Source organism: Perognathus longimembris, chromosome 1, assembly GCF_023159225.1.
Source record: "Perognathus longimembris pacificus isolate PPM17 chromosome 1, ASM2315922v1, whole genome shotgun sequence".
Lineage (NCBI taxonomy): Eukaryota > Metazoa > Chordata > Mammalia > Rodentia > Heteromyidae > Perognathus > Perognathus longimembris.
Window position 1 is genome coordinate 100904259 of NC_063161.1, and position 21055 is coordinate 100925313.

The window sequence follows — 21055 nt, forward strand, 5'->3', positions numbered from 1 at the left end:
TTAAGAATATGCTGATAATGGGATACAAAATTTAACATCTACCCATCATCTAACGTGGAAAGGAGAAAAGCAAAGCAATCAAGCCAGATTCTACTATGAAGGCTTAGTTATTGGATTTGGGAGGGATGGGGGAGAATGATGACAGAGGTAAAAATGATCAAGATTCACAGTATTCATATACTGCTTTGTTAAATGATAACTCCTTTGTACAATTAAAGATAAAAATAAAATTTAAAAAACTTTCCTAAACTATGCTAAAACTCAAATGCATAAAGAGAAAAGAAAATCTTTTCTATTCCATGTCTCATGAGAAAGGACCTTTTTGCTTGAAAGTCATGATTAAGACCCCTCTTCAAAAAAATAGTAAATATAGTTGGGCACCAGTGTCTCACACCTGTAATCCTAGCTACTCAGGAGGCTGAGATAGGAGGATTATGGTTTGAAGTCAGTCTGGGCAGGAAGGTCTGCGAGACTCTTATCTCCAATAAACTACTCGGGGGAAAAAACAAACAACAACAACAAAAACCAGAAATGGTGCTGTGGCTCAAGTGGTAGAGCTATATAGCCTTGAGCACACAAAGCCCCAGGACTGGCAAGAAAAGAAAAAAGAACATCCTAGTAAATGTAGAACAACTATAACAGACAATTTCCATTTTTTAGTTATGAAATTTATTTTTTATAGAAACTAATAAATCAGGGAATCATAAAATCAAATTTATGCCCACACGAATCTCACAAACCTTAATTAATTCTATAGTATATAGAATTATTTTTCTATAAACATTATACTACCACAGTAGTTTAATTATGCTATAGTAAAATAGTATATAAAGGTAGCTAGCATATTTTACTGACATGTAAAGTATTAACAAGCATCCAGAAGTGTGGGTACATGCCTATAAACACAGCACCCTAGAGGTAGAGGCAGAAATCCCAGAAAATCATAGCAAGACCTTGCTGCAATGTCAAAATACAAAAAAAAAAAAAAAAAAGATTTGATACGGTCCTATATTGGAGTACTTGCTTAGCAAGCTCAAGACTCTGGTGCAATCTTCACTATCACTGAAAACACTAAATAAAATAAAATAAAATAATAACAATAGTACTTGTACTTTAAAAACCCATCTTGCTACTGACAAATGTATATAAAAAAGAAAATCATCAAGTTAATGGAATATAAAATACCTTTAAAGGTATTTTATTCAATGTTCTAGAAGGCTTGCAATATGAAATTTATTCAAGTTGTTTGGATAAATGTAACAAAAATTGGGGACATTTTTAACTACCCAAGAATAGAAAGACAACAGAATTGTTCTCTGTGGTCAAGAAGAAACTAAGCTCACTGGTTGCTCAACTGATACGTCTTCACAGTTTACAGTAGTCTATAGAATCATTTGGATTTTTAAAGACACTACTTCTCCAGAAAAATGACCCAGGAGAACACACAAAGACTCTCATGGCACTAGCTATATTTATGCCCACTCTTTGTGTACATACTGACACCCCCTTGGACATTTTTTACAGCATGGAAGGTTTTCTAGACCACTTAATAACATCATAAAGACATGAGATAATACAAAGTTGTCTGATGTTTACACAGCTTAGTCAGTGTGATTATTTACATTAAATATTAGTTCATAAATTTTAGAAAAGTTATTTTTTAAAACTTTAATATATTTTAAAACAATGAAACAAATTCACAAATAAATAAAAATCGTGAAAATACTAATAAAGGTGAGTTGAAACTAAAATTAAATATTACATATTTTATTATTTTTGATGTATGTCAAAGTGTGAATTAAGTTATCAAATAAAACTTACAAGTCTGAAAGTTGTACAAGGTTATAGGAAACTTCAACTTTTTTCCTATGTTCCTGCCCATTCCTCACTTTGGACTTTCAAACACAAACATCAGTTGCTCCTCGCCTATTCCTCACATATGGCCTACCAATACACATTCAGCCTTTAACACAGCCACAGAATCGTGCCAATACAGCTGGGGTATACTTAGGAAATAAGTAAAAGCATGATATACTCAAAGTAAAATTTTAGAAATGTATTTTTTGGGAGCTGGGAATATGGCCTAGTGTACAGTGCTCGCCTTCTGTACATGAAGCCCTGGGTTCGATTCCTCAGCACCACATATATAGAAAAAAGCTGGAAGTGGTGCTGTGGCAAGTGGTAGAATGCTAGCCTTGAGCAAAAAGAAGCCAGGGACAGTGCTCAGGCTCTGAGCTCAAGGCCCAGGACTGGCAAAAAAAAAAAAAAGTATTTTTTTGGATTTTTTCATGAAAAGGACCCAAATTATGGCATTATTTAAAAATTCATATGCATAATTTTCATCAAAATTATAGGCATTCTCCAAGTATGCTAATTTTTTGGGGGTGGTCAGGAAACTTTCCTTTTCAAAAGAAAGAAAATACTCTATCTAAAAACAATTGTGTCAGAACATAAGTGGGTAGGGTAGTAATATTTTATAATATAAAATATTTACCTATTTCAAAGTTCAAATATTTAATATACATACTAAAACATTTTCTATAACGTTTTATAAATAAAACGTTAACTAAATGAGGTAACAAAACTTTATTTTGATTTTAACTGTTTGGTATCAAAATATGGAAAAAAAATTAAGAAAGCACAGTCATTTTATCCCTAAATTTAGGAGTGGTCAATTGGAAAGGAAATCTAATTCTTCCAAAAATGTCACTGATTTATCCAAACGAGATGTAAGTCATGAGTCTGTTCACTCTTTCTTTTTCCATCCTCAGAAATCATTGTAACAAAGTTAAGTTTGATCATCACGTTCATTGTTTTCCCATAATTTGAACAGTTGACAGTGAAGACTGTAATTTTCATAAAACGGTTGTCCTCCTTAATACACTTACCAGTGTCAGGGTGATGGTGCATCTGGTGAGAGTGAGCACCTTAAAGTTAGGAATAGCAATTCTGTCTACCCCAGTAATTAGCAAATTATGGTTTGTCTACTGCCTCATTTTTTCTTCAGTTTTTAGGACCTGAATTTTTCTGTATGATTTTTCCAGTCCATCTTATATAGTCAAACCAGTAAAGAAATCATTTTCAAACAGCTTAGCACTGGATTTGGCATTGGTAATCACGCATCCATTTAAAGAACATAACTAATCACACAGCAGATATGGCTATTTTTTTGTCTCAGATATATAGATGTGGGTTACAATTTTTTGCTTCATAGCAAATAAATGCCTAACCAGAAAACATTAAATATTTATAATCAAGACTGATTGCCTTTTCTTTCTTTCTTTCTTTCTTTCTTTTTTTTTTTTTTACAAATAAATGGCAGTCTTTCATTTATTTTAAAAGTGTTGTGGTATCCATATCCAAACAGTATAAAAACCTAGTAAAGCAGTATCCTGAGGTCTCTATTATGAGATATTCCATAAAATAGCCATTAAGTGATTCAGAGATTATAGGGTGCTGAGAAAGAAAGGTTAAGAAGCAAAATAAATAAGATAAATAAAACAAGCATTTAGAAGCAAGCAACACATGCAGAACAAGCAAGAGATTAGTTTACATGAAGAAGAGGCAACTTACATGGCTGTTGAGAAGAGAGCTTCTGTGAGTGGACAGACCGTCAGACTTTTGCAGCGTCTCAATCGCCATTTCAATCTGATAATAGATGTCATTAAAAAAAAAAAAGGGCTCAAGACAAGATAGTAATAAAAGGCTCACCAGAGAATTTTTGATAGATTCTTTAAAGTTCAATTTCTTCTTCAATGGTGGCTAATGAATATCTCTATCACTAAATGTGTTTTCACCCTTCCCTCCCATCCCAAGAATAAAATAAAAATATGTACATTAATCAAAAGCCCAATCACATGAGTAAACCTTTTGAACACTGTATAATTATAATCAGTATGAAGATCTGAGGAACAGGAACCCTTGTGGACTTTTCTAAGTTTCTAAGAAAAAATTTTTTTAATAGTTCAAGATGTGGTATGGGAACCACACTCTAAATAGTATCCCATCTAAAGAGTATTTGATATGTGCTTTATTCTGTCATGCAAAAAAATCACAAAGTAGATTCTGAGTTCAAAATGCTATATTATTTTAATCAAATGTACAAAATGCTTTCCTGGTGGATAAGTGCTACTAAATCTACCCATTCTCACTTAATAGTGTATAAAAATTTGGAAAGGGGGAATTATTTCGATGAACATTCACACAGAACTATGGCCCTTACATTGTATTTGAGGAGGTGGTGATGAGGCAGAAACATTAGAAATGATAGCAGAAATGAATGTAGAAGAGAAAATAATTAGAGCCAAGAAAGAAAAGGGGCAACTACAGAAATAATTTTATTCTATGTACTCTCAGCATACTACATGTGATATACTCCTGATAAACTCAGATTTAAAAATGTGAAACTTTCAGCTTCTGGAAATACATATTCTATTAAACAAAAATGCACCGAATACCCTGTCATTGGAATATGTTAAAATATTAATTACTTAAAAGAAATCATATAATGAAATTTAAGAAATAAGTAGTTTGCAAGCCTAATTTTATTTCTTAGAGTTTACTTTGGCTATTAAAATTGATAATGCCTGGAATCGTTAACATACTGCCTCCTTGCAAAGAGAAATGATAGATGATGATTAATATGCATAGCAGTCTTTTAAATTTTCTATCTGGTTTGTAGCTCTATTAAGGTAGAACACTACATACAGAACATTCAGCATTAACTGCAGCAATATTAAATCTAATTGTTTCCTAAACAACTTGATAACTAAAAGCCAAGACTTTACTTTATGTATTTTCCAAATTTATGAATATTTTAACAATTCCTCAAATTAATAAAATACATCATTACAAAAATTAGATTAAGAAATTATTTTAAAATTCTTAAAATATGTATAGTACAAATTATTCTGAACACAAATATAGGTAAACTTGCCTATAAAACCGAAGAGATGGTAAGTGCAGTTTAAATGAACTGAAGAAAGTGATGCTGCATAAGTGAGCAAAGATGTATATTTTGGAATGAGAAATGTAATGAGCAAGCAAACACTTTATGAAAAAGTTAAAAAACAGAAGTCGAGAACTTCGGTGTTACAACTGCTAAGAAGAGAATCAATACTAGCTTATTTTTGAAGAGAAAACATCAGAAAAGAGCTGAAAAGACTCATGTGAACATAAATCATTTCTAAGCAGAATTTGCTCCAATTTTTAATTTTATCAGATACTTACAGTTTCTTTAACTTTAAATGTCAAAAATCAGGTAAGATTTTAGTTTAATACACAAAAAATAAAATGGTCTGCAGTCTGTGAATTCATGGGTTTAAATGAAAGAGAAATGTAATCAGCAATGTCATTAAGTAACTCACAGGAAGAGATTCAGGCTCTGCAATTTTAACTCAGAGAAGCCTGCATTTCCTTTCCTTAGACAATCTAAGCAATTCTTTTTCTTAGACAAACACACGTTACTGAAGTTACCACTCTACTGATCCTAGGTTTCTTGTCTATTGCCAGGTTTCTAGGAAATGGTCCTATCCTTCCTGACAGAATCTTGTGTTTATCTTATTTATTTAGGTGCTAGAGACTAAACACTGGACCTTCCATTCAGATATATTATTGGCCCTATCTGGGCAGTAAAAGTTTCAGAGAACTAATGGCACAAGGGAATAGTAGGTCAAAGGGAAGACTCCGGATAATACAGCGACTTTCTAGAAGGCCTAGGCCTTTATAGTTTGGGTTCTTCTTTGTCCTTTTGGCTAAATAGTAAATTTATTTTCAACTACATGATAAAATTCTGAGAAGCACATAGGAATTTAATATGTGTTTATCATATTCACTTTAACAATTGAAAGGAATTCAAATCTCATGAGAGAATCACTAGCAGTTTTTAATAACTAGTTTAACCTATTAAGTCATAAGTATTTAACTATTATATATAGTAATACATATACATATATACTGTCATATATGACAATATGGACTATAAGAAAAAATTCATAAATTAAGATATTAAAATACAGTAAGAGGATACATAATCATATATGTAAATGCATAATTATACATATAAAAGTACACATAACATAAAGTACAGTTAAAAAGGTAGAGGAAAATGGCCTCTTGAATATATGATTAAAATTGTGAATATTAACAAAATATATTTAATAATACCAATAAAATCTGCAAAACCTTCTCAGTGTTTACAGACACTCTAAATCCAGAGCTCATACTTCAAAAGTGAATCAAGTTTGAAGGGTAACACACACACATGGTATTGGTTGAAACCCCTGGAATTGCATATTGATGTGTGGTCGTCATTAAGGTTTTGAGGGAAGTATATGACTGTTCAACAAGTGCTGTTTCACAATTACCACAGTGGAGAGAGTCTACAGAATGAGAGGAAATCTTTGCCAGCTAGTCATGTGATTGGTTGGAGGTGTGATTCAACTGGTAGCACATCTATGAAGGATGCACTAAACCCTGACTTCAAAGCACAGTGCTACCACAAAAAAAGAAGGGGAGAGGAAAAAGAGGGAGGATGTGTGTTTGCATAGTTATAGACAGACAGACACACACGTACATATAGATATAGATATCGATATATAGCACTACACACTATATATACATATAGATAATCACTTTATATATACACACACTATATAGATATAGATAGCTACATACTATATATACACAGTAAGGTAGAGATAAGAATATATAGTGTGTAAGTGACTAAAGCACTTAGAATTAATTAATTAAATATTGCTAGATTGAGGGAAGGGGAAGAAAGACATGCTTGTTAGTATGGTTATCAGAGCATAGATGGTTTCTCTGGTAGGCAACTTATGACCAATACTTGGCATTTTGGTAGAGGTGATAAGTAAACACTTTAGGTAGAGAAAAAATAATAAATAAAAATAATATAGCACAATAAGGAAGAGTAAGAGTGGCTGAAGAACATTTCCGTTAGGGATAGGTAAATTGTTGGACAGATTGTAATCTCTTGTTGAATATCTTTGATTAAACAGGATATAGGGCCATGGCTAGAAAGAGTTGAGTATGGTAATCTTATAGGGTAGCATTTCACATATCAATCTAGAATATGGTAGGAGAAAGTATCGATAGAAAAATAATTTGGAAGCCATGGTGATATTTTAGGATTCTGGTGAAAGCCTGATAAGGCAGCAGCAAGAGTGATAAAAATATATTTTTGAATTAGAGACCTGAAAGTGGAAAATCTGAAACAGAAGGCTTGTGGGTACCTTATTTTTATCTGAAATGAGCACAACAGCCTTTATCATCCATGTGATTAGAACATTTTAAATACACATATCAAACACACTGACATGAGCAAGTTCTAAAATGTTTCTCTATTCATTTATCTGACAGATGATCTTTATTCTAAAAATACTACTGATCATTTTTGTTATTGAAATTTCAACTAATACAAAGTATTATAATCAGATTAAGAGGCCTCTGACAACCTGAGAGTCAGAATAATTTGAGACCTCAGTGATGTCTCTTTGAGTATTGCTCCTTTGTCTACATCTTTTTCTTTTTCTTAGGATAACTTTAAAAATACTTTAACTTTTAAAAAATATTCTTTTGCCTTTTTATATGCTTCATTGTACAAATACGTTTTATTCCCCAAAAAAATATTTTTCTAATTAAATGGTGGGCATGGTTAGCATTTTTCAGTTTTGTCTTTTATAAAGATTTAGACCAGGGTATCTTTGTTTTAAAAAAAAAACACAATAATTTTTCTGAACTAAGATACAACAATTGGTCAGTTATACCAATTAAATAATCATCCTGACTGAGTCACCAATAATGATCACAACTTCCTCATGATTATAGATGCTAGAATACATGATGTTTGGGATTAGGAATGGTTCTGGACCATTCTCATAATTAGTTAAGGAGCTTTGGCAACTCCTCTGAGATTACATAGTAAGGTGTCCCATTTGAGGTGAGATAGTCTAATAAAACAGGCTTACAAAGCACCAGATTATTAGAGAGGGTGAAAACTCCATGTGAAATAGCAGGTAAGAAACAAATATCCATCAAGCCAATAGGAGCACATGATTCATTTGAAAAGATGGGTTCTTTCTTGAAAGATTATTAAAAAAAAAATTAAGACCAGTGGGAAAGTAGTTGAGATGGTTTACAATCCTACAAATTCTTTGTCAAAATGGAAGCTTTAGGGAGAAATCTACTCCATTGAGATTACCAGCCTCAAATGGAAATTTGGATCCAGTTTTGCTAGAAGCCTGGAACATTTTCAGAGAATAGAGAGCAGAATTTTGCTAGGTGTTAAGACAGGCAGCTAGCTGAACTGTTAAAGCATGGCGTGGCAGGTCTTTTGGTCCGATAAGTCATAAGGATAAATGCAAAGTTTCTTAGACTTTGGAATTATAGATTGTCTCAAAGACCTGAATGCCACCTCTAGCAAGAATGCCTTTAGAAGTTTGCAGAGTCAGGTAACATGGAGAATTATCTACATTCATATCCCAGGTATTAGCACCACATATGGCCATAGGCTATCAGGAAGACTACAAGAACCCTCTTCAGTGTCTCATAAACAAGGTGGTAAATAGCATAATTAGAAAAATGGAATCTGTTTAGAGCAACCAGCCAAGGGAATAGCTTACAAGATGATTCAGAGACCCTTAGACTTCATCAGAGTGGATGAAACCTCTCATTACTGTTGCTGTGAACAACTTAATTTGGGTGAAGAACGAGAAACGGGAAAACAGCATGTGAGAAAATGCTTACTATTGGGTGTCCAGTAGCAATTGGGGAATGAAGTAAACTAGGTATGTAAACAAATTTGGAATGGTATAAGTGGGTTTTCCTTATATAGGGAAATAATCTTTTATTAGGGTTAGAGTAACAGAAGCAAAAACAATTTGCTTTGGTATAGAATGTAGCATGGTCACAAGCAGGATAAAATATATGATCAAATGGCAAGAAGCTCTTAGTTCTTTTGGGGGTAGATTCAAGGACAAATACACAAGTTTTAGTGCATTAAATGTACATATTTTGTGGCAAACTACCACAGTAAAGAGAATTTTCCACAATTTTCCAGGAATTACCTAAGATTCAGCAGGAAAAATTAAACCCAGTTTTATTCCTACAAAGATACAACATTTATAAAGATAATGAAGGGGATGAGAACATGATGATTTATACAAAATGTAATAAACATGTAGCACAATATCTAGGGTGAAAACTCCCACTTATCAATGAAATACTAATGCTGTCTGGTTGGAATAAAAGCCCAAGTAGTCTCCAAATGGACCACCCTGAGGCTAATGTTATGCCCTACCAAGCAAGATGAATTATTGCACAATGGACCTTAGAGAAAAGTCCTACCTATCTATGCCCTTAGGAAAAGACAAAGAGAGTGAAAAGAAGGATCAAATGAGATCTAGCGGCTTAAGACAAACTACATTTGTATTCTATTTTTACATACTCAGCAAAGAGATTGGTACTGCATTTTTCTGAGAGATAGTATATATTTTCAAAAAGAAAAATACAAAGGAAAGTTTCCCTATTGTAATTCTCCATTGTAACTTCAAACTTCCCATTGCCTTCTAACCAAAGAGAAAGTTTTGATGGCCTCTGTTTAGCCTATTTGCTACTATGCAGAGCTGTTCTTCTGAGTAGTAGGCTAGAATGACCTTAGATTTGAAAATATTAGAGGCAAATGCTCATTAGTATAAGAAAGGCCAGGAAGGAGAATAATGCAGTACAATGAGGTTTCGTGTGACTACACGCTAGACTTTCATGTTTTTGACAAAATTTAATTTCGAATATAAGTAAGATTTCTAATATAAGATATAATATTTCTAATATAAGTAATTTGGACAGACTGCAGAACAAGTTAATTTAAGAGCAGATGATAATGCTCAAAACACAAACTTTGCCTGACATGCAATGAAATGTAAAGTGGTACTAAATGAATTTTATGACATGCATGGCATAAAAAAGAGACTTTGTGGTACATATGTTAATTAATGTGTAATATAACATATATTTATGTCCATAATTCCATAAACATGTTATGTTTATGTATAATATGTACATATGAATGTATATGTATATCTATGATAACAGAATATCATACAAATGGATAAATAGGTTTCTTTCTTAATGTACATATTAACCTATCCTTAACCCTACCTGCTAATAAAAAAGGGAAAAAGAACAATTTTATCATGCTATTTATGGTTTTTATAGGTCAAAACATTATGCTGACACCTAAGTGGCTTTTCATTGTCTTTTTTAAAGATTAAAGGTCAAGACAGGTATATATAACTGCTACTATAATTAAAATTATTCTCACACTAGAAATTACTTACATTCTAGAACTGTTAAGCAGAGTGAAAAGAATACTATACCACTTTATGATTTAAATAGCCTTTTTTACATAATCTTTTCACAACAACCTTATAAAAGGCAAGGAATATTATCTAGAACACTGAGTCTCTTTGGAACTGAGGATTTCCTAGAGATTACAGAGGTATTAATGATATGATTGCAATCCAAGATGAATCATACCAATGCCAACATCACTCTCCTTATACACAAATAAAAAGTATATAATAAGATATAAATAAAGTGGAAGTTTCCTGAACTGTTTTAATAAAACTATCTTCTGAGGAATGGTATACAGTTAATATTTACTAAGTTATCTACTGATAAGATTTGCTTTCTATTAAAAATGATTTGAAAGTAAGATTAATATGCATTACCAGAAAATCATTTAAACGTAATCCAGTTTAAGGCAATAAAAGTTTTGATTGTTTAGCTAAATTTTAAACATAAAGCCAGTTATCCTAATATATAGCCTGCATTTCCTTTTTAGTTAAAGGCTACTCTTATCAGTAAGGGCTTTAACAGAGAAGATATCAAATTCCTCCCCTTATGAAGGAATGGGAAATTTTTGTAGAGAAACTCAACAGAGAGGATATAGTAATGACCAGAAATTTCTTTTTGGGTCACTTCCCTAGTATGCAGACTTCACACTTCGTTTGCATCTGAGATCAGGTGAGTTCTTTTTGGAGTCTTAACTAGCCAGCTCTGTTTTTCATATCTTGGATCAGAAAGTAGCAAAGAATGAAATCATGATGTTTACATATTTTTGCCTTTAGCTCCAAGTAGTTTTCACTCTTAAAAAGGTACAACTACATGAAATGTTTTCTTTATATTCACTGATGATTTTATGACATGTAGAGAAAAAAGTAAATTATTATGCCATTAACCCGAAGTTCTACCAATTTTTTTATCATGTGAAGCTATTCTGAAAGTTTTCTACCCAGAAAAGAACATTTGTATTTAAAAAAAAAAATCCTATACAGGAGGGCACTGGTGGCTCACACCTGTAATCCTTCCTGCTCAATAGGCTCAGATCTGAGGACAGTGGTAGGAAACGAGCCTGGGCAGGCAATATGTGATATTCTTATCTCCAATTAGTCACCAAAAAGCCAGAAGTAGAGATATGGCTCAAAATGGTAGACTACTACTAGCCGTGAGCACAAAAGCTTAGGGATAGCTGCCAGTTCTCTCTCTCTCTCTCTCTCTCTCTCTCTCTCTCTCTCTCTCTCTCTCTCTCTCTCTCTCTCTCTCTCTCTCTCTCTCTCTCTCTCCCCCCCATCCCGCGGGCCCCCTCCCCCCCGTCTCTTTTTCTCACACACATACTCACACACATCTTGTGTAAAGGAGATGTGTTCTAAGAACATTTGTTGTAAATTGAAACATAAATTGGAATTGTGGTTGGAATCAAGATCCCTTGTCTTTTGGGGCTTCCTTTGATTATTCTGCAGAGTGTCTACTTCCTCACCCCGGTAAGTCCCTATGGGGTTGGAGTTAGCACTTTGTAACAATAGAACTGGTAACATAAACAACAGAAGCCTAAGGTTCCCTTCCAGAAAATGCTGTGTTAGCACCTACAGGGTTTAAGATCAAGCTTGTATTTTCAAGGTCTCTGTCTTCTACAGTTTTCTGGTTTCTTCTGAGCATTCAGAATATTGTTAATTTGTATTTATGTAATACAGTCACTAAAACAGTTTTTCTCAGCCATAGCCTTTGAGAAGAATTGGTAGAATTTCTGAACACTTTCTAGAAAGGTAAATTCTGAGGCTCTTGCCTACAGTGACTAAGTCTCAACACTGGAGTGACAGTGGAGAACAGTGGACCTGAGATGTTATCAAAAACGATAACCTGTAGATTTTGACCTAATGACATACATTCTTCACCAAAGAAGATGTTGTGACATGATGGAAAGAACACAAACTCTATCTTGGAAAGAGTTTCAGACCATCATACAACTAGCTCACTTGAGGCTGACCTTCCATACTACAAGGCTAGTTATATCATCTCACAGGATTACTACACAGATTAGGGAATACCAAGAAGGCAATGTCTATAGAAGAAGAGAGTTTGGTGTCCATACAATCTCTTTGCCTTTAGAGAATTTTTTTCCAGATATTGCTAGAAAGATTGAAGTATAGCAATGATTCACGTTAAGTTAATGGGAAATATTCTGTCTCGACACTGGAGTGACAGTGGAGAGCAGTGGAGTGACACTGAAATATGTGGAATGGAGTTCTCAATACCACTTTTCTGATTATATGTTGAAAAAGAGAATACAAAGACATTGGAAACTATAAAGACATAAATAAAACATTTCTGTCACGTCAAAAAAAAGCCTTTGCAGTGAAGTGTGCTGAAAATTTTAATCATTTCTCCAAAGGGTGCACACTTAATTTGAAAACCACTGTACTAAGGTAATTTCTTTTTCTTTGCCAGAGCTAACCTGCGATTGGTACTTCAGAACTATAAGCAGGCAGATGATTCTGAAGTCAAGGTATTATTCTGTTCTGTACTTTTCTCTAACTGTCCTGTTATACAAACTGAACCAAACATTTAGGCAACTCTGAATTCATATTTGCAAAACTATCAGAAGTTAAGCATCATTTTGGTAAATCTGAAATTATTCCAGTTTGAACACATCAATATTTGTGATTTGAAAAATAATTTGATGAGAGAGATGTGAAGCTAACCACTTAAAAAGAAATCTGGAGGCTCAATATGGATTTGTATTTGTGCCTGGGAGGATACCATACAAGCTGCTGAAGCCAGCTCCATTAGCCTGTATCCTAAATCTTCATATTTATGGAAGCATGGTGTCTTGTCAATAGTGATTATTCACTAAAAGTTCCAGAGAATGAGTGACTAATGATTATTATCCAAAGGTTGAGTGTAGCTCAGTGGTAAAGCATATGTGTGTGGGTCTGATATTCAATGCACACCATATGTGTGCACGCACACACACACATACACATACATAGGAATTCTGTTTAAATGTTATAGTTGTAATGCTGTGGAATAAGAAAATAATTAAAACTCCAAATACATGAATAAAAAACATTCAATCATTCCAAAATACTGAATAAGAAGAGCTCTAAAGATTTTAACTAATTTAATGCTATTTTACAATGTTGAATATAGGACTATCTGAAATTTTGGGTCAAGATTTAATTTCAAACTTCACACCTCAGAACAATACTGACATAGAAGAGAAAGATCTCACCTAGACAGACTTCATATGATCTAATAGCAAGGTTGAGATGTTTAGAATAACAAATTATCATCTCAGATAATATATTCATATATCTCAATAATTTTGCTACTTGTAATTCCTTATTTTTTACTTCGTGTGTTTAGGAGATCTTGTCATATTAAAGTACATATATGTTACTTTACTTGATAAACCCTATGTAATGATTTTTTTTTATCAGTGGTAATTACACTATATCCTTTGGAGGATGACCTTGTCTGCCTGGGCATTCTGGAAATTCTCACTATAGACCTGATAATTGGTAATAGACATTATATTAAATTTTCTGCTAGTAAACTAGTTAATTCAAAATAAGAGACAATTACTATTTCACAGATCTAATATTGACCAGTATGTTACAAGAAAGAGTGTACTTTACTTTGCCATCAGTATACTTTATATCTTCTCTGTATTATTGAATTTAACATTAAAACAGTGATTATTTTCCCTTAAAATCTATTTACTATTTCAAACTCATATATTAATTTTAAGTTTTATTTGTAAATATAAGAAAGATCACACAAAAGCTATAGAAGAAATAGGGCTGGACACAGCTATGTTCACATTTACAAGTAGAATTTATAAATATCATTAAACATTGCTAATGTAGATTTTGCATGGAATAAAATGTATCCATTACTAGTGTGTTATAATGGTGCTCTGAAATGCTGTTTCAATATGAAATACTGGAAAAATAAACTCATTATTGTACTTGTTTTTCAAATTCAGGGAATAGAATGTGTGAACTCAGGAAAGACTGAAGGCCTGCCATTCTGTCTGTCTGAACTTCTACCGTATCAACATTTCTGAGTGGAATGTGTTACAGCCTTAACTGTAAAATTACTGCCTCTAGATCTTATCAACTTCTAGGCTAGAATGATGGGAAACTGACTGACAGTTGTACAAAATACAGACGAAGTGATGGAGACTACAAGTCACTCAAAGTCCTATTTTATTAAGTGCTTTGAAAATGAGGTCCCAGAACCTTCTGTCAATTTATGATTTAGTGCAGAAAGCAGATGATTTGTGGTGTACTGTCTGAGGAGTTTCTGTCTGAGTTTTGAAGGCTCAGGTTAGCCTAGGGAAAAAGGCACAAAGGAAAAAATAGAAAATGCTAAGGTCATACAATTTCTGCTGAAGTTGCATGGAGAAAGTAGTACATTTTTCTTAATCCCTGAAGCTTGCTGGAAAAGTAAATTATTTTATGTAATAAGAGCTATGATTAAATTTATAATTTATGAATACTTTAAATTTTAAGGTATTTAAAATTACATTTAAAAACATATTACCTTTAACTCTGACAATTAAAAATATTCATCTAAATGATTACATTTCTTTCTTTTTTCTTTCTTTCCAGTAGCACAATTTGATCTTATTAGTGGCTCTTGCTCGCACTAACATTTCTTGCTCATGGTTGGTGATCTATCATTTGAGCCAGGCCTCCAGTTCATACACTGTTTTTCTATCCCTATAAACATGCCATAAACAATAATTCAACCTCATGTAAATACTTTTATTGTTCATAAAGTGACAATTCAACTTCTTTGATTGTAATCACTTTTAATATACATAGACATTTTAATAGAATGGTACTTAACTGGTGCTTCTAAGAAAAATTAGCAAAAATGTAACATAGAACTTATCATACATTTTCTTGCATCTTTTGAATGTACAATGTTTTACTGATTGATGTAAATAAAAGAAACTTGAAAATAAAACAAATGGTCATGGTACCACATCAGCAAAGAAGTAACTCATCAAAAATGGTTTTCTAGTTGGCTAAACAGATATAGCTTTATAGGGGAAAAAAAGGATTTCTTCATTCCAAATTAGTAAACATTGAAAGGTCAAAAGCACCTATAATTTTTACATACATTCTTATCTTTTTATAAATTATATAAAATTAGCTAAATTTTACTTAGCTATCAGCAGACGTATGTTAAAATTTTATTCTCAGTTTAATAAATTATATATTTTAAATGAACCAACAGAAAGATAAATGACATTATTTTCAAAATTTTTTAACTTGTATTCCTTAGTGGTGTCTAATTTTAGAAAATGTCCTTTATCATGTATAATTACTAAGTGTATATACATGATGATGTTAAAAATTAGCTTTCATAAAGTCCCCAAAATGGTTAATATGATCTTATTTAGCCATCAAGAAGAAAAATATCCATTGAAACCAGTCTGTTTATAAGAAAACAAATACTATTTAATGGAAGATTAAAGTTTCTTATATAATATTACTAATTATTGCATATTATGCAGCCATATACACTATGGTGAGCATAAAATATCACTAACTACATTCATAAATTTTGCCTAAGTGCAAATTATGTTCAGGTTCAAAATTCTATAAACGATATGATTACAAGAAAATGATCAGGTGAGGTACGTTTGAGTTTTAAATAAGTACACAGAGGGAAACATTACAGTGATAGAAGGAAGATGCATAATGAGTTCAGAGGTCTGACTAGCCAAATTGTTTACCACACTACATGCGAGTGAAGTAGTAATGGTAGAACTTAATAACTATTTAATAAAATATGAAACATTAACTCAAATTACAACTTAGCGAAACACATCCAGAATGATAGACCGTAACATTATGTAATTTTTCTTAAAAATTTTATTGAATATTATGAGTATGATGAAATGGATTGAATCTTTATATATGTGTATATTTATCTGAATGAAAGTAGATATATAAATGAACATATATGTAAATATTTATATTATAAAGCCGTTGCTCTTATTGACTAAATACAGAATATAAAAAGTAAAAGGAGAAATATTATAGGCAGATCTTAAAATATTGTTAATTGATAGGATAATAAATTAATCATAATTAATTACAATGTTTTGAAAAATGCTGACATTTCTACATAACTTTATCATAAACAATTTGGATACAAAACCACAAATGAAATATATAAATTTAAATGTTAAACAAATCATATCTTCAAACAAAAATCCCATTAGTAATTCAGAGATACTTTTGTCACAACAGTGATGATTATAAATTACATATTTAATATTAGGCTGATAAAAATTTCAAAGGCCAGTGTTTGGTTTTGGCTTTTGTTGTGGCTTTAATTTCAAATAAACAACTTTCTTCATTAGCATACTTGAGAAACTACTTATATATAAAGTAAACTTTTTTCAGCATCAGGAAATTATTACTAAAATTTCTGAAAGTATTTCTGTATAAAATATAGGTAAAATCTAAAAGGAAGCTAATGAAAGTATTCTGAGGACCAAAGTAGAACACTTTTCTTACCAAGAAAGGTATTCAGATACTATTCCCAAAGTACCAAACTTAACTAGCTTCATATCAACTGAATTAATTAACTATAAATTCTACTTACTTTCAACTTTTTAATGCATAGCTCAATTGCCTACACTTATTTCTTGCTATCCCTGGTGAACTCGTTCCAGGGATCCCACGGAATACCAGCAACCAGAGATAGGCAAGTCCTTATGCAAGATGACCTGGTAGTTGTTTATATCCTATGAACATACTTCTGTAAACTTTCTAGGTTGTCCAATACATTGTAAATGCTATGCAAATAGGGTAAGTTTTTGTACTCTTTGTATCATTTAGGAAATAATGGTAAGAAAAGTATGCACATGTTTAGTATAATCTTTTTTTCACAAATACTTTCTAGCTGAGGTTAACTGAATCCATGGGTCCAAAACTTGTTAATCTACAGAGTTGACTGTATTTTTTCCAGTAAGGGATTTTGGCCACAATATAAACTACTCATGATAGTTCATTCAGCTATGCTTTAGGTCATAGGTTGAACAGTAATACTAGCTAAAGAAACTAAACTTATACAGTATAAGTTGGCTCAATGTTTGGGAAGAAATAGTGTAAGATATGATAAATAATTTTAAAAGATAGTATTCACAGAAATCCTTTTGAATGTTTCAATAGTAATTAAAATACAAATGAAATCCAGAAATTTCCCTGTAGTTACCTTGCTACCTTAAAAATATATGTAACAATCTGTCAGACAGGTGACAACGGTAGAATCTTAAATAGCTTCATATTTAAGTTTTGTTAACTTGACTACAGCAACATGAAACTGTAAACAAAAAAAACTAAAATTTCACTGAGAATCAAGAAAAAGAAAAATCTGCACAATTGAGAGAGCAGCCATATCAAATATATAGCATAATAATAAATGTAAGCCTTTTGAGGAAACTCCACACTGCTTTCCAGAGTGGTTGAACAAATTTGCATTCCCACCAACAATGAAGTAGGGTTCCCTTTTGGCCACATCCCCTCTGGCATTTGTTATTGTTAGTTTTCCTGATAATGGACTTTCTCACTCAGGTGAGGTGGAACCTCAGTGTTGTTTTGATTTGCATTTCTTTTATGTCCAGTGATGTGGAATCCTTCTTCATTGTGTCTCTTCACCATTCTCATTTCCAACTCAGAGAAATCTCTTTTAGGTTCTTTAGCCCATTTGTTGGGGGCCATTAGTTCTTTGAGGATTTGTTTTGGAGGAATTTAATTTTTTGAGTTCTACATATATTTTAGATATGAGGCCCTTGTCCATTGTATGGCCAGTAAAGATTGTCTCTCATTATGTGGGCTCTGCAGTTTGATGGAATCCCATTTGTCCAACCTTTGATTTGTTGTGTTTTGGGGCCTTTATTAAGGAAGTTTCATCCTTTGCCAAAGAGCCCTTCTTGTAGTGTTTTCAGGGTATCTGATTTTACTTTTAGGTCTCTGATCGATTTGGAATTGATTTTGGAGCAGGGTGATATATAAGGATCTAGTTTTAGTTTGTTACAGGTGTTGAACCAGTTTTGCCAGCACCATTTGTTGAAGAGGCTTTCTTTCTTCCATCCAATTTTTTTTAGCTCCTTTATCAAAGAATAAGTAGCCATACTCCTGCAGGTTGGTTTCTGGGTCTCCACTTCTGTTCCATTGGTCCTTAGACCTATTCTTGTGACAATACCAAGCTGTTTTCATTACTATAGCTTTGTAATACAGCTTGAAGTTTGGTATTGAAATTCCACCAGCACTGTTCTTTCTACTTAGGATTGTTTTTGCTATTCAGGGTCTTTTATAGTTCCATATGAACTTCTAGAATGCCTCCTCTATTAGTTAAAGAATGGTGTTGGGATATTGATAGCCTTTGGCAACATTGCCATTTTCACAATGTTAATCCTCCCAATCCAGGAGCATGGAAGGTTTTTGCGATTTCCTTAGTTCTGCCTTAATTTCCTTTTTTAGGTTTGTAAATTTCTCATCATAGAGTTCTTTCAATTCTTGTGTTAGGGTTATTTCTAAGTATTTTGTGTTTTTGAGTCTATTGAAAAAGGATTTGCTTTCCTGATTTCAGCCTTGCTTGACCCAGCAGCCCCACTTTTGGGCATCTACCCAAAAGATTACAAGCAAGACCACACTAAAGCCACCAGCATAACTATGTTCATCGCAGCACAATTTGTCATTGCTAAAATATGGAACCAACCCAGATGCCCCTCAGTAGATGAGTGGATCAGGAAAATGTGGTACATATACACAATGGAATTCTATGCTTCTATCAGAAAGAATGGCACTGCCCCATTCGTAAGGAAATGGAAGGACTTGAAAAAAAAAATCATACTAAGTGAAGTGAGACAGACCCAAAGTAACATGGATGCTATGGTTTCCCTCATAGGAAATAATTAGTACATGTTTAGGATAGTCCTAGCAGAAGATCACAATATCCCAATAGTAGGCCCATACGAACACATGAGATGATGCTAAGCAAAATGAACTCCAAGTTATGGAAACAAGCGGTATATCATTGTTGTAATTATTTTCAACATGCTAAAAGTACCCCTTTTTCCTTTTTCTTTTTTCTTTTTCTCTCATATTCCCTTCCTGTGGTTTTACCCCTGCTATCACTGTATCTGATCTTAGTACCCTGGATATTGCATATACATGTATTGGAACTAGGGAAGGGAAATGGAATACCAAAATCGAGAGACAAGGGATAAAAAGACAAACCATTCCAAAAGCAATACTTACAAAACCATTTGGTGTAAACCAAATGTACAACTCATGGTGGGGGATGAGGGGGGGAGAAAAATGGAGAGGGGAGAGGTAGGGAAAAAATGAGGGAGGAGGTAACAAGTTGAATAAGAAATGTACTCACTGCCTTACATATGAAACTGTAACCCTTCTGTACTTCACTTTGACAATAAAGCAGAAAAAAGAAGACATAAATGGGAAAGGATGATTGAGAAATATATACTCTGAACTGGGAGGCAAAAAACTAAATGTAAGGCAATATATTAAATATTAGCATATATATGTATTGTGTACGTGTATGTGTGTGTGCATACTACCATAGGGCTTAGATGAGGGTACCGAGTGATACAAAAGTGATCTGTCTTTTCAACGTTTATATTTCTTTTGCTTAAAAAGAATTCATTCTTTCTAAAATAAGTTAATTTTTAAAAAGCAAATACTATTTTTCTTAAAATATTTTTGACAGGACCAAGGATTGGCCTCATGTTTGGGAGGCAGGCATTTAACCATTTGAATCATGCCTCCAAACCCTCACTCCCCATAAAAAAATATTCTTGCATATAATAAAACAACCCCAGCTAAAATAACTTCAGGCCTTGCAGTTAATAAAAATTCTTAAATATGAAGATTCTAAATGTAAATTAGTACATACAATTGGTATTCACAGTTTTCAACTATTTCCAGTTGCTATAATTTGGTTCTTTACATTTTTAATTTACCAATCATGCTACATTTCAAACTCAGTATACAACACCAACAGGTAACCCTTACAACAAAACCCTATAATATTTAACTTGACAATGTTTACAAGTATATTCATATGACCCAGTAGACACAGTTTAGTTAATTTAGTAATAGAAACAATAAGCCTAGTACACATAAAGCCAGTTGCTGTGGATATTTGGGTAGCTAAAAAATGTGAAGGCAAGTACAAAGGACTAGAAAAAAGTAGGAAAGGGCATGGTTGGAAAGATGATGTATGCTATGTCAATATGAAATACGGGCCTAAGGAAGTGGGAAAAGACACACTCCAAGCTTTTTCTCTAGGGCAGTTTCTCTAGGGCTTTGATAAGTAGCAGGTACTTTACTTTCCCTTGAAAAGAATGTTTTGGGGGAACTTTCCTAAAGGTGCTGGCACTAATTATTTTTAACCTCTTTCCTACTGTAAAGATAAAGTTACTTTTCTGTCTGTTTATTCTTTGTAATTCTTTTGTAAGTGATTTAAAAGCTCAGAGAACACCATACATCATTTAGTCTAACCCATTATTTTGATAAGGGAACTGAGATCCAAAGGTACCATGGTTTTAGTGGGAATTACCTTTAATTTTTAATCTATATAAAAAAAACTAGTGTAATGTTTAGAAATATTGTATATAATACTATTAATAGCAACGGATAGATAAAAG

General features: G+C 32.7%; 1 protein-coding gene across 11 annotated transcripts in view; it reads right to left on the bottom strand.

Annotated features, from left to right (window-relative positions):
• Rfx3 (regulatory factor X3) overlaps positions 1-21055 on the bottom strand; it is a 242910-nt gene that overhangs the window by 73640 nt on the left and 148215 nt on the right. For 10 of the 11 annotated variants that reach the window (XR_007211313.1, XM_048344023.1, XM_048345482.1 and 7 more), the window contains one exon: positions 3574-3648. The exons of the other annotated variant lie outside the window; for it this stretch is intronic. Coding sequence is in view for 9 of the 10 variants with exons in the window: in XM_048344023.1 (XP_048199980.1) it covers positions 3574-3648 (75 nt within the window). In the remaining variant the exon portion in view is untranslated. The remainder of the gene's footprint in view (positions 1-3573; positions 3649-21055) is intronic. 11 annotated transcript variants of the gene reach the window in all.